At 40.7% G+C, this 23,284-nt stretch overlaps 1 protein-coding gene and 1 pseudogene across 1 annotated transcript in view; both read right to left on the bottom strand.

The window, feature by feature from the left end:
* Nucleotides 1–352: 352 nt before the first annotated feature.
* The window catches only part of focad (focadhesin), a 99,414-nt gene continuing 76,482 nt past the window's right edge, over nt 353–23,284 (bottom strand). Inside the window, 5 exon segments of the mRNA XM_051654093.1 lie at nt 353–426; nt 921–996; nt 1,882–1,961; nt 1,964–2,126; nt 2,412–2,509. Of these exon segments, the coding sequence (XP_051510053.1) occupies nt 353–426; nt 921–996; nt 1,882–1,961; nt 1,964–2,126; nt 2,412–2,509 (491 nt within the window).
* LOC127413202 (lymphocyte antigen 75-like) lies at nt 18,426–19,124 on the bottom strand (annotated as a pseudogene).

Genomic DNA, 23,284 nt, shown 5'->3' with positions numbered 1-23,284 from the left:
ACAAATTATACTGATCTCGATTTCATGTCTGTAATGACAGGAAACTTATGCAAACAGAACACGCATAATTACACTAGACCTAGAAACTTAATGTGGCACAAATATAGTAATTTATCTTTTTTACTTGTTTGATCACAAAAACAGTCATACATTTAACATGTAATGCATTAAAGTACAAAATGGGATGTTGGTTGTTATTGTTATGCACTTCACAATTTTTTGGTTTTTATAACAGTTCACATACTAGTCAAACATTTGTTTTGTTCTCTAGATATTTCTTCAAGCAGGCAGTTCAATAAATGTGTCCTCTCTGTGCCAAAGCTTTGAGTTAGACAATGACGCACCATTAAGATCACCAGCCGTACACTCTGGTCCACACAGACTTCTTCTTAAACTCTGGGGTGGATCTCAAAGCCATTTAGGTTGCTAAGACAGAATGGGAGACAACTTAGTCAAATAAGATGGTTTTGAATGAAACCAAATGAGAGACAGAGCATGCAAATCATTTGACAATCACTTGCCTTTTGTTATCATGCTCGGAAAAAAACAACAAAGTATTTTTCCTACAATTCTGTTTAGAGGAAAAGAGAAAAATAATAATAAGAGGGAGTTTCTTCAACTTCAAGCACTTTCTGTACCAGGGGGTTTTTTGACTTAAAACTAAGAGATTTTAACTTTTTTTTGTGTTTTGTTTTTTGACATATGAAAATCTAATTAAAATATCATAGTCTTAGAAATTAAAACACTTTAAAAAAGTTTGTATTAGTTAACATTAGTTAATGCAGTATTTAACATGAGTTAACAAATAACAATACATTTTCAGAATTTATTAATCTTGGTGAATGTTAATTTTTGCATAATTGAAGAAACTCCAAAAAATAGTAATTTGACCAAAACAAAATCAAGCTTAAGTGTCTCACCCTTGGCTATGAGGATGGAAATCTTGGAGAAACTCTGCACAGGACCTCCAGTTATACTGAAGAGCCAGTCGATGAACTGATATTATGAAAAACAAACTGACTCTTTCCTGCATGAAGTATTCCATCATAGTGAATCATGTACATATAAGTGAAATGATTGTATTTAAACTTTTTATACATACACAGAACAAAAATACTAAATCGCTCATACTTAGGGTTACGGATTTAAATAAACCTTAAGCCAAAGTATTAAACTTTGGCGCATAACTCGTCCTGCACGGCTGTTGCAACGGACATGAAGCCTAAATTGAATGGTTTGCTGAGGAGAGATGTGCAATTACTTTTCTAAGTGATCAGAATTATATTTTTTAGTTTTTTTCTGGCCATCAAAAAAACAAAAACAAAAACATTCAATACACATATTGAAGGAGGGACATGTGTCATTTCTAACTTATTTCGTCAAGTTTTTACATCATTGATACCAAATGGTATTGGGGCTCATGTGTCACTTGACTGGTCATATCACCACAAGTTTGAATATGCGGAAGTGCAAATGAGATTTCAGCGCTATGGCAGGGGGGAAGATTTTCAGTCGCAAAAAGCTACCTTTTGACTTCAGAAGTCTTGGAAGTTATATGGACTACTTTTATGATACTGTTTTTCCTCTTTTGGAGCTTGGCAGTAAAAATATTCTCAGATATTCTACAAAATCTCCTTTTGTGTTCACGAAAGAAAGTCAGGTTTGGAATGATGTGATCTTGAGTAAATTATTTTGACAGCATTTTTATTGTTGGACAAACTATTCTTTTAAATGAAAACCAGACAATTACATTTTAGAAACAACTAAGGAAGAAATCCAGAAAACTTCAAAAGGTTCACAAAGTTTTCTCAGAAATATATTGAAATGATAAAATACAATAAAAGATAAAAAATGTCAATCTGTGATAAGGACAAGTCATACCTTCTGTGACTGGAACTTCCATTGCTCTTTGGAGAGTAGTTGCTTCATGCTGTAGGGAATATCAAGTAAGCACTGTACAGCTCAGTTGTAGCAGGGTTGACATACAGATCATGGGACATTTCTGATGTCTGAGAGGACTGTCGCCATGGAAACCACTGGGCTCTGATGCCAACGAGAAGAGGCACACAATGGTCAGCCCAAGACACCACGGCTGCTGCAAACACACTGAGGAGGAAGTCTGTTCCCTGCAAAGTGATGGTGGACATGATGTTAAACTACACCAATCGTGTCAAAAAAGTAGTTTACAGTGCTCTATTTCTCAGGAGAAATCTTGCCCATTTTTTCTGGTTTTGAGTTTTATAGAGAAAATAACTGTTTATATCATTAGGCCTAGAGCAAGGCAACCAATAACACTTTCCAGATGGCATTAACTGCTATTCTGAGAGGTGAATGCATACAATTGTTAAGCAAACTACAAAGATACCCAATGAATTCAAGTTAACAGTGCAGTGAAGTCTAATAATACACACCTCCAAAACATTGACACATTTGACAGTGGGAGATCCATAAGCAACATTTCTGATGTGGCCCATTAAGTCCAATAGCCACTTCATTCTTTTAGAGACACCTATAGGTCAACATCTTAAAAATTAACAACCTGAACAAGTAATGCTTAAAGTTAATCAAATAGGGAAAACTTCAAGGGATAGTTCACCCAAAAATGAAAATTCTCTCATCATATATTCACCCTCATCCCCAGATGTGTAGGACTTTCTTTCTTCAGCAGAACACAAACAACATTTTTTAGAGAAATATCTCAGCTCTGTAGGTACTTACAATGAAAGTGAATGGTGGCCATATCCATATCCACTAAATCACCTCTTTCACTTTAAGATGTGAAAGTGAAACTAAACAGGCACCACATGTGACTTTCCAGTGTAAATGTGAAGGTGGAGATTTAGAGTAAAAAAGGACTTATATATTGAACTGTTTCTCACCCACACCTATCATATCACTTCTGAAGATATAGATTAAACAGCTGGAGTCTTATGGATTACTTTTATGTTTCCTTTATGTGATTTTTGGAGCATCAAAGGTCTGGCCACCATTCACTTGCATTGTATGGACCTACAGAGATTAAATATTCTTCTAAAATCTTTGTTTGTGTTCTTCTGAAGAAAGAAAGTCATACACATTTGGGATGGCATGAGGGTAAGCAAATGATGAGAAAATTTTCATTTTTTGGGTGAACTGTTAGATGTCTGTTAGAGAGGCACCCCTGGCCAGGGCCCAGGGAGCCGCTACACCCCTGGTAGAATGGGCTGGTAGCCCTACCGGGGGCGGCATATCCTAGGCGACATATGCCATAGTTATGGCATCAATGAGCCAGTGGGCGATCCTCTGCTTGGAGACAGCGCTTCCTTTCCGCTGTGCACCAAAGCAGACAAATAGCTGCTCAGAGATTCTAAAGCTCTGTGTGCGATCCAAATAGATGCGTAAAGCACGCACCGGACACAGCAACGACAGGGCTGGGTCTGCCTCTCCTGGGGCAGCGCTTGCAGGTTCACCACCTGGTCCCTAAAGGGGTGGTGGGAACCTTGGGCACATAGCCCGGTCAGGGTCTCAGGATCATGTGAGAGTAACCTGGACCGAACTCCAGGCACGTTTCGCTGACAGAGAACGCTTGCAGGTCACCTACCCTCTTGATGGAAGAGAGCGCAAACCGCCTTGGCGTATGACATATGCTACCGTTGTCGTGTTGTCTGTCTGAAATAACATGTGCTTGCCCTGGATCAATGGCCGAAACCTCCGCAGGGCGAGCAGAATTGCCAACAACTCGAGGCAGTTGATGTGCCAATGCAGTCGCGGACCCGTCCAGAGGCCGGCAGCTGCGTGCCCATTGCAAACAGTGCCCCAGCCTGTTTTGGAGGCGTCTGTCGTGACCACGACACGCCTGGGGACCAGTTCTAGAGGAACACCTGCCCGTAGAAATGAGAGGTCTGTCCAAGGGCTGACAGACCGGTGACAGACCGGCATGATGATCACACGACGTGTCCCGTGGCGCCATGCCCATCTCGGGACTCGAGTCTGGAGCCAGTGCTGAAGCGGTCTCATATGCATCAACCCGAGCGGGGTGGCCAGCGCCGAGGACACGATATGTCCCAGGAGTCTCTGAAAATGTTTCAGTGGAAATGCTGTTTTCTGTTTGAACGCCTTCAAACAGGCCAGCACAGACTGGGCGTGCTCATTTGTAAGGTGCGCCGTCAAGGAGACTGAGTCCAACTGCAAACCGAGAAAGGAGATGCTTTGAACCGGGAGGAGCTTGCTCTTTTCCTAGTTGACCCGAAAGCCCTAGTCGGCTGAGGTGTGAGAGCACCAGGTCCCTGTGTGTGCACAACATGTCTCGAGAATGAGCTAGGATTTGCCAGTCATCAAGATAGTTGAGAACACGAATGCCCACCTCCCTTAACAGGGCAAGGGCAGCCTCTGCGACCTTCATTAAGACGCAAGGAGACAGGGACAGGCCGAAAGGGAGGACTTTGTACTGATACGCCTGACTCTCAGACGCAAACCGCAGGAAGAGTCTGTGTCGAGGAAGGATCAAGACATGGAAGTATGCATCCTTCAGGTCTACCAGTGCGAACCAATCTTGATGCCAGACGCTCGCCAAAATGCGTTTTTGCGTCAACATCTTGAACAGGAGTCTATGTAAAGCCTAGTTCAGAACTCACAGGTCCAAGATTGGCCTCAACCCACCGCCTTTTTTCGGTATGATGAAGTAGGGGCTGAAAAACCCCTTCTTCATCTCGGCTGGAGGGACGGGTTCTATCGTGCCCTTCCGTAGGAGGATAGCGATCACCACGCAAGGTAGCAGCGTTTTCGTCTTTCACCAAGGTGAAGTGGACACCGCTGAACCTGGGCGGATGCCCGGCGAAGTGAATTGCGCAGCTGAGACGGATGGTCCGGACCAGCCCTCGCGACGGATTGGAAAGCGCAGGCCATGCGTCCAAGTTCCGCGCAAGGGGGACCAAAGGGACAACATCATCGGACGTACTGGCAGGTGGGGCCTCGTGGCGGGGTGGAGCTAGAGGTGCCACACCACGTCGTGGCCATGCTGAGTCTAAGGATATAGAAGCACTTACCTGGCTCCTTGTGACCACCCCTGGAACAGCCTGGGACGGGGAGGAAGAGGCCTGTCCTCGTGACCCGTGGAGACTGTCACATCGGGGGCGGATTTGTGCCACAGCTGGGCGCTAAGGGGCGGGAGACCGCCCAAATAGAGTGGACAGTGGTCGTGATGATGGCCGTGCACACCGGATACGTGACCCAGGGAACAAGGAAAGTGCTCTTGCTGAGCTCTTGAGTACTGCAGCCACTTGGGCATGCAGCGCAACTAAATGCAAAAGGTAACAAAAAGATGGAGATCTGCTTAACAGCTCCAGAGCAGTGGGTTTCGTTGTCCCTGGGTCGACCGTCTCAAGGGCGCTTTGAAGCCTTTCACGGGTTCTGGGCGGCCGCGAGACGGGTGGCGTCTGCTTCCTGCGGTGGGCTCCATGCCGGGCCCGGGCCGAAGGGGCGGGCTGCGGCGGATCCGGTGCAGTCACCGCAGGGGGACACCCCTGGCGATGAGTAGACGGGGTGCAGGATCTTGAGCCGTGCCGGGGCAGGATATGCCGGCTAGCATCCATCTACTGCTCTACATCTAAGTCCTCAACGGTGTCGCTGAATAGGCCCGCCTGGGAAATGGGGGCAGCAAGGAATTGTGTCTTGTCGGCCTCACTCATCTCGACCAGGTTGAGCCAAAGGTGGTGCTCCTGGACCACTAGTGTGGAAGCCCGATCGGGGCAGACGAGCGTGCTGGGGAATGGGAGGTCCACAGGGGGATACCCGGCGGAGGCGGTCCCATTGGGATCCCCAAATCGCCCCCAGTGCTAGCTGTGCTGGCCTCATACCCGTGGTTAAAAGGACCGAGGCGGGAGCCTCTGGGGTGGCTCGCTTTCTTACGAAGGCGAGCTGCGACCGCAACGTTGCCATGGACATATTCTCGTAATGAGAACATGACCATCCACGAATGCTGTCTCCGCGTGAGCAGTACCCAGACACAAAAGACAGTGATCGTGACCATCAGAAGGCGAGAGATAACGAGCGCAACCAGGAATAACACACAATCGGAAAAGCATCTTTAAAAAGACGCGTCTTTAAAAAGACGTTCCGTGTGTGCCGCTCTTTTAGAGAAATATACTCTTTTATTTCTGCCGAAGCGCCCAGGGTCATTCTCTGCAGTGCACCAGTGCAGAGGGGGGAGAAGCCACTGAAATGCGCCGTCAGATCCAGCAGAGGTGAATGAACAGTAGTATTCAGCTCAGTGAGCATGACCGTTCGGCTCCGAAGAGAAAATCTGAATGAGTGGTTGCATACCAGCTCCTTTTATACCCATATGTCCGAGGGAGTGGCATGCAAATACCACTCGCCAATTTTCATTGGCCTTTTATCAAAGACCAGAGGTGTCTCGGGCTCCCAAGAGTGACCCCTAGTGTCACTACATTGACACAACGTCGAGTGAGTGACAGATAGGAAACTTGTAACCCGGGTCCAAAACTAAATTTCTGCCACACCTCAGTGGCCATAAATATTTCTTATTGGCTATGAAACTGTATTTTGCAATATGTTTGGTTAAAAAACAAAACAATATAATTATATATGCCATCCCAAATGTGTATGACTTTCATATATATATATATCCTCCGCGTGGGACCAACAGCATCCCATCCCAAATGTGTATGACTTTCTTTCTTCAGCAGATATATATATATATATTACCGGTCAAAAGTTTTGAAACACTTGACTGAAATGTTTCTTATGATCTTAAAAATCTTTTGATCTGAAGGCGGATGCTTAAATGTTTGAAATTAGTTTTGTAGACAAAAATATAATTTGTGCCATCATATTAATTTATTTCATTATAAAACTAACATTTAATTAAAAAAAAAAGTTTTTGAAATTGATGACTTGGACCAAATAATAAAGAAAAGCAGCCAATAAGTGCCCAACATAAATGGGAACTCCTTCAGTACTGTTTAAAAAGCATCCCAGGGTGATACCTCAAGAAGTTGGTTGAGAAAATGTCAAGAGTACATGTCTGCAAATTCTAGGCAAAGGGTGACTACTTTGAAGATGCTAAAATATAACACAGTTTTGACTTATTTAGGATTTTGTTTAGTCACAACATAATTCCCATAGTTCCATTTATGTTCTTCCATAGTTTTGATGACTTTACTATTATTCTAAAATGTGAAAATAAATTATAATAAAGAATGAGTAAGTGTTTCAAAACTTTTGACCGGTAGTGTACATATATATATATATATATATATATACAGTGGTGTGAAAAAGTGTTTGCCCCCTTCCTGATTTCTTATTTTTTTGCATGTTTGTCACACTTAAATGTTTCAGATCATCAAACAAGTTTAAATATTAGTCAAAGATAACACAAGTAAACACAAAATGCAGTTTTTAAATGAAGGTTGTTATTATTAAGGGAAAACAAAATCCAAACCTACATGGCCCTGTGTGAAAAAGTGATTGCCCCCCAATCCCAATAACTGGTTGGGCCACCCTTAGCAGCAACAGCTGCAATCAAGCATTTGCGATAACTTGCAATGAGTTTTTACAGCGCTGTGGAGGAATTTTGGCCCACTCATCTTTGCAGAATTGTTGTAATTCAGACACATTGGAGGGTTTTTGAGCATGAACTGCCTTTTTAAGGTCATGCCACAGCATCTCAATAGGATTCAGGTCAGGACTTTGACTAGGCCACTCCAAAGTCTTCATTTTGTTTTTCTTCAGCCATTCAGAGGTGGACTTGCTGTTGTGTTTTGGATCATTGTCCCGTGCAGAACCCAAGTTCGCTTCAGCTTGAGGTCACGAACAGATGGCCGGACATTCTCCTTCAGGATTTTTTGGTAGACAGCAGAATTCATGGTTCCATTTATCACAGCAAGTCTTCCAGGTCCTGAAGCAGCAAAACAGCCCCAGACCATCACACTACCACCACCATATTTTACTGTTGGCATGATGTTCTTTTTCTGAAATGCGGTGTTACTTTTACGCCAGATGTAATGGGACACACACCTTCCAAAAAGTTCAACTTTTGTCTCATCAGTCCACAGAGTATTTTCCCAAAAGTCTTGGGGATCATCAAGATGTTTTCTGGCAAAAATGAGACGAGCCTTAATGTTCTTTTTGCTCAGCAGTGGTTTTCGTCTTGGAACTCTGCCATGCAGGCCATTTTTGCCCAGTCTCTTTCTTATGGTGGAGTCATGAACACTGACCTTAACTGAGGCAAGTGAGGCCTGCAGTTCTTTGGATGTTGTTGTGGGGTCTTTTGTGACCTCTTGGATGAGTTGTCGCTGCGCTCTTGGGGTAATTTTGGTCGGCCGGCCACTCCTGGGAAGGTTCACCACTGTTCCATGTTTTCGCCATTTGTGGATAATGGCTCTCACTGTGGTTCTCTGGAGTCCCAAAGCTTTAGAAATGGCTTTATAACCTTTTCCAGACTGATAGATCTCAATTACTTTCTTTCTCATTTGTTCCTGAATTTCTTTGGATCTCGGCATGATGTCTAGCTTTTGAAGATCTTTTGGTCTACTTCACTTTGTCAGGCAGTTCCTATTTAAGTGATTTCTTGATTGAGAACAGGTGTGGCAGTAATCAGGCCTGGGTGTGGCTAGAGAAATTGAACTCAGGTGTGATAAACCACAGTTAAGTTATGTTTTAACAGGTGGGGCAAACACTTTTTCACACAGGGCCATGTAGGTTTGGATTTTGTTTTCCCTTAATAATAACAACCTTCATTTAAAAACTGCATTTTTTGTTTACTTGTGTTATCTTTGACTAATATTTAAACTTGTTTGATGATCTGAAACATTTAAGTGTGACAAACATTCAAAAAAATAAGAAATCAGGAAGGGGGCAAACACTTTTTCACACCACTGTATATATATATATATATATATACAGGTGCATCTCAATAAATTAGAATGTCGTGGAAAAGTGCATTTATTTCAGTAATTCAACTCAAATTGTGAAACTCGTGTATTAAATAAATTCAATGCACACAGACTGAAGTAGTTTAAGTCTTTGGTTCTTTTAACTGTGATGATTTTGGCTCACATTTAACAAAAACCCACCAATTCACTATCTCAAAAAATTAGAATATTTTGACATGCCAATCAGCTAATCAACTCAAAACACCTGCAAAGGTTTCCTGAGCCTTCAAAATGGTCTCTCAGTTTGGTTCACTAGGCTACAAAATCATGGGGAAGACTGCTGATCTGACAGTTTTCCAGAAGACAATCATTGACACCCTTCACAAAGAGGGTAAGCCACAAACATTTATTGCCAAAGAAGCTGGCTGTTCACAGAGTGCTGTATCCAAGCATGTTAACAGAAAGTTGAGTGGAAGGAAAAAGTGTTGAAGAACAAGATGCACAACCAACCGAGAGAACTGTAGCCTTATGATTGTCCAGCAAAATCGATTCAAGAATTTGGGTGAACTTCACAAGGAATGGACTGAGGCTGGGGTCAAGGCATCAAGAGCCACCACACACAGACATGTCAAGGAATTTGGCTACAGTTGTCGTATTCCTCTTGTTAAGCCACTCCTGAACCACAGACAACGTCAGAGGCGTCTTACCTGGGCTAAGGAGAAGAAGAACTGGACTGTTGCCCAGTGTTCCAAAGTCCTCTTTTCAGATGAGAGCAAGTTTTGTATTTCATTTGGAAACCAAAAGTCCTAGAGTCTGGAGGAAGGGTGGAGAAGCTCATAGCCCAAGTTGCTTGAAGTCCAGTGTTAAGTTTCCACAGTCTGTGATGATTTGGGGTGCAATGTCATCTGCTGGTGTTGGTCCATTGTGTTTTTTGAAAACCAAAGTCACTGCACCCGTTTACCAAGAAATTTTGGAGCACTTCATGCTTCCTTCTGCTGACCAGCTTTTTAAAGATGCTGATTTCATTATCCAGCAGGATTTGGCACCTGCCCACACTGCCAAAAGCACCAAAAGTTGGTTAAATGACCATGGTGTTGGTGTGCTTGACTGGCCAGCAAACTCACCAGACCTGAACCCCATAGAGAATCTATGGGGTATTGTCAAGAGGAAAATGAGAAACAAGAGACCAAAAAATGCAGATGAGCTGAAGGCCACTGTCAAAGAAACCTGGGCTTCCATACCACCTCAGCAGTGCCACAAACTGATCACCTCCATGCCACGCCGAATTGAGGCAGTAATTAAAGCAAAAGGAGCCCCTACCAAGTATTGAGTACATATACAGTAAATGAACATACTTTCCAGAAGGCCAATTCACTAAAAATGTTTTTTTTTATTGGTCTTATGATGTATTCTAATTTTTTGAGATAGTGAATTGGTGGGTTTTTGTTAAATGTGAGCCAAAATCATCACAATTAAAAGAACCAAAGACTTAAACTACTTCAGTCTGTGTGCATTGAATTTATTTAATACCCGAGTTTCACAATTTGAGTTGAATTACTGAAATAAATGAACTTTTCCACGACATTCTAATTTATTGAGATGCACCTGTGTATATATATATATATATATACACACACACACCGACGGCAAAAAGTTTGGAATAATGTACGGATTATGCTCTTATAGAAAGAAATATGTACTGTTATTCACCAAAGTGGCATTCAGCTGATCACAATGTATAGTCACGATATTAATAATGTGAAAAATTACAATTACAATTTGAAAAAATGTTCAGAACTTCTTAAACTACTTCAAAGAGTTCTCATCAAAAAATCCTCCACGTGCAGCAATGACAGCTTTGCAGATCCTTGGCATTCTAGCTGTCAGTTTGTCCAGATCCTCAGGTGACATTTCATGCCATGCTTCCTGTAGCACTTGCCATAGATGTGGCTGTCATGTCGAGCATTTCTCACGTACCTTACAGTCTAACTGATACCACAAAAGCTCAATGGGGTAAAGATCCATAACCCTCTTTTCCAATTATCTGTTGTCTCATGTCTGTGTTTCTTTGCCCACTCTAACCTTTTCTTTTTGTTTTTCTGTTTCTAAAGTGGCTTTTTCTTTATAATTCTTCCAATAAGGCCTGTACCCAAGTCTTCTCTTTACTGTTGTACATGAAACTGGTGTTAAGCGTGTAGAACTCAATGAATCTGTCAGCTGAGGACATGTGAGGCATCTATTTCTCAAACTAGAGGCTCTGATGTACTTATCCTCTTGTTTAGTTGTACATCTGGCCTTCCACATCTCTTTCTGTCCTTGTTAGAACCAGTTGTCCTTTGACTTTGAAGACTCTAGTGTACACCTTTGTATGAAATCGTCAGTTTTTTGGCAATTTCAAGCATTGTATAGCCTTCATTCCTCAAAACAATGATTGACTGACGAGTTTCTAGAGAAAGCTGTTTCTTTTTTGGCATTTTTGATCTAATATTGACCTTAAGACATGCCAGTCTATTGCATACTGTGGCAACTCAAAAACAAACACAAAGACAATGTTAAGATTCATTTAACGAACCAAATAGCTTTCAGCAGTGTATGATATAATGGCAAGTGATTTTCTAGTACCTTATGAATAATTTAGCATGATTACTCAAGGATAAGGTGTTGGATTGAACTTGTTGGTCCAGCACATCCCATTTGGAGGCCAGGGCAACACCTTGAACTCTTCATCATGTTCTTCAAACCAATCCTGAACAATGTGTGCACTGTGCATTCAGCATTATCCTGCTGAAAGAGGCCACATTCATCAGGGAATACCATTGCCATGAAATGGTATTCCTGGTCTGGAACGATGTTTAGGTAGGTGGCACGTGTCAAACTGATGCCCATCAGCTGTGCCATCACTTCCCCAGGTAAAAGGCACACACATACATGGCCATCAACGCGATGTAAAAGAAAACGGGACTCATCGGGCCAGGCAATCTTCTTCTACTACTCCAAGGTCCAGTTCCGATGCTCGTGTGCCCATTGTAGGTCCACGTGATGTAAAAGAAAACGGGACTCATCAGACCAGGCAACCTTCTTCTACTGCTCCAAGGTCCAGTTCCGAAGCTCGCATGCCCATTGTAGGCACTTTCGATGGTGGACAGGGGTCATCATGGGCACTCTTACCAGTCTGCGGCAATGCAGCCCCATGCACAGCAGGATGTGATGCACTGTATGTTGTGACGCATTCCTCCTGTAACCATAATTTTTTTTCTCCCCTTTTCTCACCCCAATTTGGAATGCTCAATTCCCAGTGCGCTCTAAGTCCTCGTGGTGGCGTAATGACTCGCCTCAATCCAGGTGACGGAGGACGAATCTCAGTTGCCTCCCTGTCTGAGTCCTTCAACCCATGCATCTTATCATGTGGCTTGTTTAGCGCATTGTGGAGGACATAGCGTGTGTGGAGGCTTCACGCTATTCTCCATGGCATCCATGCACAACTCACCACGTGCCCCACCAAGAGCGAACCACATTATAGCGACCACAAGGAGGTTAACCCACGTGACTCTACCCTCCCTAGCAACCGGGCCAAGTCAATTTGCTTAGGAGACCTGGCTGGAGTCATTCAGCATGCCCTGGATTCGAACTCGTAACTCCAGGTGTGGTAGTCAGCGTCTTTACTTACTGAGATACCCAGGCCCCTCCTGTAACCATCATTAAAATATTAGACCTTCTGTCGGTTCGGACCAGACCAAGCCTTGCCATTACAGAGATGCTCTGACCCAGTCCTCTGGCCATAACAATTTGGCCCTTGTCAAAGTCGCTCAGGTCTTTACCCCCGTCTTTATCTTACTGTCGCTCAGGTCTTTACTTTACTGACATTTACCTGGGGAAGTGATGGCACCAGGATGCACCGTGGGAAGACGACAAGCCGGTGGAGGTAGTATGATGCTCTGGGCAATGTTCTTCTGGGAATCCTTGGGTCCGGCCATTCATGTGGATGTCAATTTGACAAGTGCCACCTACCTAAACATTGTTGCAGAACAGGTACACCCCTTCATGGCAATAGTATTCCCTGATGGCAGTGGCCTCTTTAATCAAGATAATGTGCCCTGCCACACTGCACACATTGTTCGGGAATGGTTTGAGGAACATGAAGAAGAGTTCAAGGTGTTGCTCTGGCCTCCAATTTCCCCAGATCTCCATCTGATTGAGCATCTGTGGGGTGTGATGGGGGATTTGCTGGACCAACAAGTCAGATCCACGGTGGCTCCACCTCGCAACTTACAGGACTTGAAGGATCTGCTGCTAATTTCTTGGTGCCAGATACCACAGGACACCTTCAGGGGTCTTGTACAGTCCATGCTTCGGCAGGTCGGCGCTGTTTTGGCAGCACGCGAAGGACCAACAGCATATTAGGCAGGTGGTCATAATGTTTTTGTCTCATCAGTGTATATGATTAAAATGATTAATGATCCAAAACAATATGAGTAAAATTATGTATTACAGTATGTTGCAGTTCTTAATAAAGTTACAAGACAACTGGCGAGTAGGGTCCAAAATTCAAACTCACCAAACACCAAATGAGAGCAAAAATTGGCTTGGGTGAGTGTTAATGTTTGACCCTGTTTACAATATATAATGGAGGTGCATAAGTGTTTTAGTGTAACACTATAATATTTCTTTATCACTACATTAATATTTTTAATAATGTACCTGTACTGGGACTAGAGGCGAATCGTGATTGGTGGAGGCACTGCAGGAGAAGCCAGCTGATTCACTTCTTACTCCCCACCAGGAGAAGAGTACTAATGACATCACTGAGACCAAGAAGAGGTACTCTGCCATTAGAAGTCAGGTAGGATAGGATGAAAGCTGTCTTTTCCACATTAGCCTGTAGAGGGCCTACAAGATCAAGGGATACACTGAGCAGTTGATTTTGGGTGGTACAGTACATTTGCTGATTCAATGTTTCCAGCCACTGTCAGTGTCCCTTTGAGCAGGTCATTTAACTTGGAAATTGCTCTGGGTTGGCTGTAACATTACATGATAAATTTAAAAACAGCAGAGGCAGCTCAATGCTTTTAACTTGAATTATGAATTATGAATTATGACCAGTACCATTAATTATAATGAAAAAAGGAGAAATCCTTCCACAGATGAAAGTCTATCTATTCATCACTATAAACATTTAATGAGTATAAGCTTATTATTTAGGTACTGTCAGAATATTTCCATCCTCATTAAAACACAACTCAAAAATCAACAAAATACTTATAAATCATCAATTACAACTCACGACTCCATGAGAAAAATCATGAATGTTAGTGTGATGAGTGTAGACGCACCTCAGTGACTTTGACTATGCGGTCTGTCTCTGAGTCACTGAATAATGGACAGAAAAACATGGTGTGTGCATAATTGTCTCTTTAAAGACCCCATGAAATGGTTTGATGAATTAAGTTTTCTGTCCTGTGTTTCAAAAAGGCTTTTCCTCTTTTTTTGTTGATTTTCTTTATCAGTGTCTTTAAACCACAATAACTGTGTCACATTTCTTGCTTACATAAGGTAACTGTTGGGATATACTGTACCTGTATACTGTCAGGTTAGAGGTTGTAGATCTTTTCAGTTGTAGAGCACATGGTGGTCCAGCATTCTGGGGAGGGTTGGGGACAGCCATGGCTTTGGACAAGCCATTTAGGATTGAGAGTCAAAGAGGGAGGTGCTGGGGACGTGTGTCTGGATCAAACGTTGGGATGCCAGACTGTCCACATACAACTGAAGTTTGTCTTCAGAACATAATATGTATAGTGCATCAGGACATACTGTACAGAAGAAACTGTAAAAGAGGAGATTGGGATTTGAGACTATTAAATGAAGACTGTGAGATAGTTATACAACAGTAAAAGTTTTATCTGAAACTTCATTACATGGAGCATGGAAGAGCCATTTATTTGTTTGCAAAATGTATTGTTTACTTATATGCTTTTGTGTTTATTGAGTTGTGTGTGCCCACTGCTGGACAGGTGATGCTTTAAAGCCTAGGTGCTGCAGCTTGATGAGGTGGCCTGCTGGGAGCTCATGGTCTTTAGACTTTCTTCTGTTTGTGTGCTTTGCATCATGTTTAGTTTAATTTAATTAGTTCATTCAGTATTGATTTTCCAGTTTTACTTTCCAAATATTTTGTAAAAGAATGAAATAAACTAAGGAATTCAACTCAAACTTTGTGGACATGGACTTTATGGTATTTTATTACAAGAAGCATCGAAACCCCTCAGTAGACAGAAGAAGTGACTAAAACAGGACAATTTACTTAAGGATAGTCATTGGAGAGAGAGCAGATCGCCTCATGGGGGCCAATAAATTAAGATCACATGACCAACCAAATACCACACCAAATCAAGGAACTGACAACATACATTTTTTAATTAAACAATGAACTCACTGAATATTGAAATATCGAATTTATCTGTGATGAACTAATATAATAGCATCATAATGTGACGCTTCAAAGTCTGCAGTGCCAAACTATGGCACAACAAAGTTGTTGCAGAGGCATTTTATACAGAGGGATACTAAAATACATTCAGGCTATGAACCAAGGGTGGTGCAAGCCAAATCCAAAAGAAAAGTGAAGCACTCAGAGGATTGGACCTGACTGGTGGCTAACTCCAAACAATAATGCAGTTTTAATATATTCAGTATCTTTTTACATGGTGAATTCCATTTAAAAAAGTTTAAAAAGTTTGTTCCATTGGCCCAGTACCATTCATTCAATTGTTTTCAATAAATATGCCTGTTTTCGCTAATGTTGATTCAGTGAATGCGTCATGTTCTATATTTAATGTACAATGATCATGATGCAAGGCAAGCATGTCGCATAAATGCCACTTTTCAGTGGAATTTAGTGTCGGATTTGGCTGTTGGAATAGATTAAGTATTTTAAATGGGACACATAAACACACAATATTTTCTTATGGTATCTTATTTGCTAGACCAGTTGACTCCAAAATGTACATTTAAACATCCGTGAAATTAGTCGTTCCGCACATCCCTAATTATCTTATATTATTGTCTTATTGTTATATCTAGTGAATCTGCATAGCGCTTTTACACTGTACGTGCTAACCGCGGGTTCCCTGTTCATTTTCATTTTTCAAAACTGTTGTAATGCTTCTTGAGGAGGCAATATTTTTATGTTTAAATGAGTGCAGGATTGGAATGTCATGGTGTATGGTGATGATCATTGAATAAAGACTTAAATTTGGGTCTGTTCCTCACACAAAGCTATCACACAGCCTCAGAAGACCCAGAATAAAGCGCACAAATATGATGGATTACTTCTAAAGTGCTTTTCTCATTTTTTAGCTGTTTTTGTCTCAGTACAGTTATGGCTAGATTTAGGGTTTGGGTTAGAAGTCTCAAAATGTAATTACAGGAATACTTCAATGTTTCTGAAAATAGGATGCGTTGTGCCTTTTACATCACATCCATTCAAAGAACTACATTTTTTTTTTTTTTTGCTCACGCTGTGTGTCACAACTGTAGTTCGAGCTTTAGCCTTCAGGAGTGGCAGTTCGGACATTTGGAAAGCTTACACCGATTTCAGCTGATAAAATATTCAACATCCCTAACCCTAAAACGAATACTGTTAAATATATTTCAGGATGTCTGCTATCAACGGAAATGAGAAGAAAAAGTCTATAACATAAGGCCATAGAAATATGGCTTCTAAAAAAAAAGTGGTCCTGTGACACAACTTGTGCCACATTAGGAGAATAATAAGTAGACCACATCGTTTTAGGATATTTTCTGACTGCCCGCTCCAAGTTTTAAAAAATCTTTAAAAGATGCAATGCACATTTCCTTGAACCTTGCAAACTTTGGTAGGTTCTTTATCATAATTATGTGTTGCAGTTAAAATTAAATAAATAAACCTGTCCATTTTTTAATTAGCAGAAAGTTTAGTCTCATATAGCCTATATTTATTTCCTTTCATAATGTAATGCATTCAGTCTTAATTCATAACACATCTCTTAAGAAAAGATGCAAAATTATTTTTATTTTTTTTTGGAGATCAGGAGAACAGTTTTAATATCAAATGAAGTAAGTTAAAGCACTGTTTAATTAAATAATCAAATTAACTTTGGCAGTCCCAATATATGGCAAAACTGAGTAGCTTACACAAACTGAAATCCATGCACATTCTTTATGTGTAGGCCCATGATCATATTAAGAAATATCTTCAATATCTTCTTTATTGTCTCAAAATAAAACAATAGCTTACTTGATAGTATTATGTCACGCCACAGTAGCGTCATCTCTCCAACTCCACAAAATTACACAGAACTACCGTGTGTTCAATGATGCTCTATTCTTAATTTGTTCATATTAGCAGTGTCCATAACATTTATGCAGTTTAAAGAGACACTACATACATAAACATACTGAAAAAATATAACACTGACTATTAAAAATTCTTCTTCTTATTATTAGTATTATCAGGGATGTTTAGTTATGCTTCATGCCACCCTTTAATGAGTCTGTGCCCCACATGGGCCACCCCAGTCAAACAATTCTGGACAAGCCACTGAGTAGAATCATTCCTAGTCAGAAAACCGATTCATTGTAAAATTAAAATGAAATCTTATTTTTTTCCAGAAATATATCTCACTTATAATGAGATTTTTAAAAAACTATGGTCAGTTGTGCAGCTAACCAAGAACGTTTAAAAGACCAGCAGTACGATTGCCTACTAGCTATATTGACCAACAATATAGAGACAGACCACATAAAGACACTGACAGTGTGAACGGGACTCTACTGCAGGGGAGCATGTCACCAAAATGAACTTTTTACATGAATATTAATATAAAATAATTAATGTGAAAATTTCAAATGTATGCAGGCAGTGATCTTATGTTCCTTCTGTATTTTGTAAAGACAACAATGTTAGTGTAAAACTGCCACAATTGCACGTATAATAAACCGAACTTTGAGGAACACAAGCTACAATAGTCACATTTTCAGAAAAACAATTTGAGAAAATATTTATTATTTGAATGTAGAGAAACAATTCACAACATTTTATAATAGTAATTGTTACAGTAATAGTACTTCCTGCATTTGGAGGCAAAGCTTTGTTGAGAAATAATCATTAGTCTGCCAAATAGAGCTACTGTTTTTAAACTAAAAGCAGACCTGACAGAGGGCACATATGTAATTAGCACTAATGTAACCACTGTGTATCCAGTGACTTAAAGTTCACTCAAAGAATAGTGTCTAATACAACCATGTGACCAAAGAAAGGAACACCTCAAATAAACCCAAATTACACAGGTCAACATATGAGACTGCACTCTACTGACATACAGTATATTACTTCATTGTAATAGGCTATTTTACTGAAAACTGGCTACTGTTTCTTTAAATCCTTACATAATAGCAGAATCTTGATATCATCATAATGTACAGCGGTTTTAAACTAAGCAAAGAAACTAAAAATCACCAGTCACCAATCACCATTATTAGGAAATTCCCTTCACATATCTGTACAGTAAATTTAACATTGACTTAATTAATGTTTGCCCTCTTGACACAGAGAAAGTTGAGCCTTCGATCACAATCTGTGGGTTTCCAATCATTATTGTCTCTATCAAAAGCTCCACAGCGCTGATTCATAGCAGGACACTGGAAATCTCCCTCCACAGACCAGGCTGTATAGTCAACATCATCTCCATTTACCCAGAACCAATGACCAGTTAAAAAGCGCAAGCCGGTCCACACCGGGTTTATAATGGCCAGATCAATGTAGTGCTGTCTGCAGTAGTCCAGAGCCTCTTCTCATGTGTTTGTCTGCTGCACCAGGATCAACTCATAGACCTCCATACAATAAAATTGTAAACTAGCAGAGCACCGCAGATCATGTAATTTAGAATTGGATTTTTTGACATAACCACATTTTTCAGAGTCAAGATTTGGTTCTCCACTGTCCCATTCATTAATTGTTGCCATCCCACCAGAAGACCACTCCCATAGATTTTTATTGTTATCAAGTTTTTGAAGTCCAATCCAATAATTACTTTGGGCATTATTAGAGAGTTGCTGTAAATCTTGACTGCTGACAGTGGACAGATCATCATAGTGTGCTCTGCAGTACATCTGTGCACCATCCCAAGTCATAGACTTTGTCACATAAAAGTGATATACATAGAAACTGGAATTCAGTCCAAAGAGGCTCATAAAAAAGAGCACAGTGACAGTTGTCTTCATTTTGATATAGTTGATCTCCCAATGCAGCTTTTTCGGTAAACCAAATTCCTGAACTGAAGATGGGAATGGTGTTCCACATTTATTTGATATCAGTGACTTGTTACCACACCTTTTCACAAATTTCTGACATGAACTGACCAATAAAAACCAGGAAGGCTTGGACATTGACAGAGACCTTGAGAATGTTAGGCTCCTCCAGCATTAAATTACATTAACAAATTTTTTGCTCAATATTTGGAAAACAGATTAATTGAAGGCAAATCAGATGACTCAAAGAAAGGTCATTCCCTTCAAACAAATCGAGGACAAATAAAAATTGACATGAAATATGGCTTTGGAAATGTCCAGAGGAGGTGAAAACTAACATAAAAATTAAAATGCAAAAAGGCTTTGTTTGCTCTTTGAATCACCATAATGCCATCTCCACTTGAGTTACACAGTTCTTCTTTGGAAGACATTGAAACTGTAAAAGGCTCTTTCCATGAATGGAGTACAAAATAAAGCTCGCAACTAAAAACAATGCAAGAATGGTTAATGAGGGTTACAGATTTACAGTGCATCCGGAAAGTATTCACAGCGCTTCACTTTTTCCACATTTTGTTATGTTACAGCCTTATTCCAAAATGGACTAAATTCATTATTTTCCTCAAAATTCTACAAACAATACCCCATAATGACAACGTGAAAGGAGTTTGTTTGAAATCTTTGCAAATTTATAAAAAATAAAAACGAAAAAAATCACATGTACATAGTATTCACAGCCTTTGCCATGACACTCAAAATTGAGCTCAGGTGCATCCTGTTTCCACTGATCATCCTTGAGATGTTTCTACAACTTGACTGGAGTCCACCTGTGGTAAATTCAGTTGATTGGACATGATTTGGAAAGGCAAACACCTGTCTATATAAGGTCCCATAGTTAACAGTGCATGTCAGAGCACAAACCAAGCCATGAAGTCCAAGGAATTGTCTGTAGACCTCTGAGACAGGATTGTATCGAGGCACAGATCTGGGGAAGGGTACAGAAAAATGTCTGCAGCATTGAAGGTCCCAATGAGCACAGTGGCCTCCATCATCCATAAATGGAAGAAGTTTGGAACCACCAGGACTCTTCCTAGAGCTGACCGACCGGCGAAACTGAGCTATCGGGGGAGAAGGGCCTTAGTCAGGGAGGTGACCAAGAACCCGATGGTCACTCTGACAGAGCTCCAGCATTTCTCTGTGGAGAGAGGAGAACCTTCCAGAAGAACAACCATCTCTGCAGCACTCCACCAATCAGGCCTGTATGGTAGAGTGGCCAGACGGAAGCCACTCCTCAGTAAAAGGCACATGACAGCCCATCTAGAGTTTGCCAAAAGGCACCTGAAGGACTCTCAGACCATGAGAAACAAAGATTGAACTCTATGGCCTGAATGGCAAGCGTCATGTCTGGAGGAAACCAGGCACTGCTCATCATCTGGCCAATACCATCCCTACAGTGAAGCATGGTGGTGGCAGCATCATGCTGTGGGGATGTTTTTCAGCGGCAGGAACTGGGAGACTAGTCAGGATCGAGTGAAAGATGAATGCAGCAGTGTACAGAGACATCCTTGATGAAAACCTGCTCCAGAGTGCTCTGGACCTCAGACTGGGGTGAAGGTTCATCTTCCAACAGGACAACGACCCTAAGCACACAGCCAAGATAACAAAGGAGTGGCTCCGGGACAACTCTGTGAATGTCCTTGAGTGGCCCAGCCAGAGCCCAGACTTGAACCCGATTGAACATCTCTGGAGAGATCTGAAAATGGCTGTGCACCAACGCTTCCCATCCAACCTGATGGAGCTTGAGAGGTCCTGCAAAGAAGAATGGGAGAAACTGCCCAAAAATAGGTGTGCCAAGCTTGTAGCATCATACTCAAAAAGACTTGCGGCTGTAATTGGTGCCAAAGGTGCTTCAACGAGGTATTGAGCAAAGGCTGTGAATACTTATGTACATGTGATTTTTTACAAATTTTTTATTACTTTGCAAAGATTTCAAACAAACTTCTTTCACGTTGTCATTATGGAGTATTGTTTGTAGAATTGAGGAAAATAATGAATTTAATCAATTTTGGAATAAGGCTGTAACATAACAAAATGTGGAAAAAGTGAAGCGCTGTGAATACTTTCCGGATGCACTGTAGCCTAAATTAAACTATTACCCAGTAGCGGGGCTAAAATCGGTGACAGGAGGTCGATTTTTTTTGTGGTCTTCAAAAATCAGTATGTTTTTTGAATTTCCAAATTTCCCCCCAGTGGCCAAAGGTGGGAATACAGTGCGCATGCACAACAGTACAAAGACCAACACCGAGTTCTTTCGCTGCACATCGATCTATTTTTGGAAACATTTGAGTAGCCGTAACAAATTAAAGGAGGACAGTTAACTGGTGGGGCTTACGTAAGTTGAAACATGTTTATTTAATCAAATAAAGAATAATTTTAAACAGTGTATTTGTCTGTGGTGTTGGCAGATGCATGGGTGTAAGATAGGGTGTAGCATTAACATGAGCAGAAAACCATAATAACATATAGAAACAACAGAATCTGAAAACACACACACACACACACACACACACACACACACACAAAACAACAACAACCAAACAAACAAAACCCACTGGAAGACCCAGTCAAACTAACAGAACCCAATACTTCTAAAGCAAAATCAGGTGTGAGAAATTAACATGATGAGCCTCCCAGCCACACACACTGGTAAGCCCGGACAGTGAAGGGGAAGACCCATCACAGTAGTAATTAAAGTGATAGCTCACCCATAAATGAAAATTCAGTCATTGTTTACTCACCCATGTGTTTGTATAACCCCATATGATTTTAACACAAAAGGGGGACATTTTGATATTTGGGGCTCTCTAGGTCCTCATAAAGCAAGTGAATGGGTACCAAAATGTTGAAGCTCCTAAAACACAAAAGGTAGCATAAAAGTAATCCATATAACTCCAGTAGTTAAATCCATATCTTCAGAAGCTATATGATAAGTGTGGATGAGAAACAGATCAATATTTAAGTCCTTTTTTACTATCAGTCTCCACTTTCACCTTCTTTTTTTGTTTTTGGCGATTCACCTTCTTCGTGCATACTGCCACCTGCTGGGCAGGGAGGAGAATTTATAGTAAAAATATTGATCTGTTCTCACCCACACCTGTTATATCACTTCTGAAGATATACATTTAACCACAGAAGTCTTATGGATTACTTCAAAATTTTGGTTCCCATTCACTTGCATTGTATGGACGTACAGAGCTGAAATGTTCTCCTAAATATCAGCTCAAGTATGTTACTTTTTCAATGTTAAAATACATTCCCAGCTCATTCATAGGTAATTTTTTTCAAAAACTGTAAACACTGTGTCTCTTATATGAAACTTCCTGTGTTTAAAGTGTTTTAAGTGACCCGCTTAGACCCAAACAACATTACTCAACCAATGCCGTGAGCTGGGGGTGGGACTATTTGAACAACAGCAGACAAGGGGCATTTTCAGAAAGCTGTTTTGAAAACATGTTTATTTTTGCGAATTCATTCGTTGGCGCTATTGTTGCAGAAATTACTTCAGCTTTAACAACTGTAGATGTTGTAGATAAAATTTGTACATATGTTTAGGCTATTGGATGTTTTCATAACAAATATTAATGTTTATTTATAAAGACAAACTATACTGAGCTAACAATGGTAATGAGAAGCCATACATTTTTACTTACCTCTGGTTATTGTAACAATGGAAGAACTATGGTAAATTTTCAGGAAAGTAATTTTGAAGTAATTAATTGAGTAGTTTAACAGCAAACTACTTATTTATTTACTTATTTACTCTTATTACTTCTCTTATTTATTATTTCTCAGTACTTGTACTCATGCAAATTATTTTGTCAATATACTCAAGTAAATTACTCAAGTCAGGATTTTAGTACTCTTTCCACAACTGCCAATTTGAAAATTATCTGCCCTTAAACACCAAAAAATAAAAATAAAAAAATGCTTTGGGGTCAGATGGCTTTATCCCTGTTTCAGTGGGCCATTTTTGACCAGACTGAAAAACAATGTGGACCAGACTTTATGCCAAGAGTCCATATTGTTTTCAGAATCTACTGGGCTAATGTACAGTAAATGAGCATATTTTTGTTTAA

The sequence above is a fragment of the Myxocyprinus asiaticus genome, chromosome 2, assembly GCF_019703515.2.
Source record: "Myxocyprinus asiaticus isolate MX2 ecotype Aquarium Trade chromosome 2, UBuf_Myxa_2, whole genome shotgun sequence".
In the NCBI taxonomy this organism is placed as follows: Eukaryota; Metazoa; Chordata; class Actinopteri; order Cypriniformes; family Catostomidae; genus Myxocyprinus; species Myxocyprinus asiaticus.
This window is presented reverse-complemented; position numbering and strand designations above follow the sequence as displayed.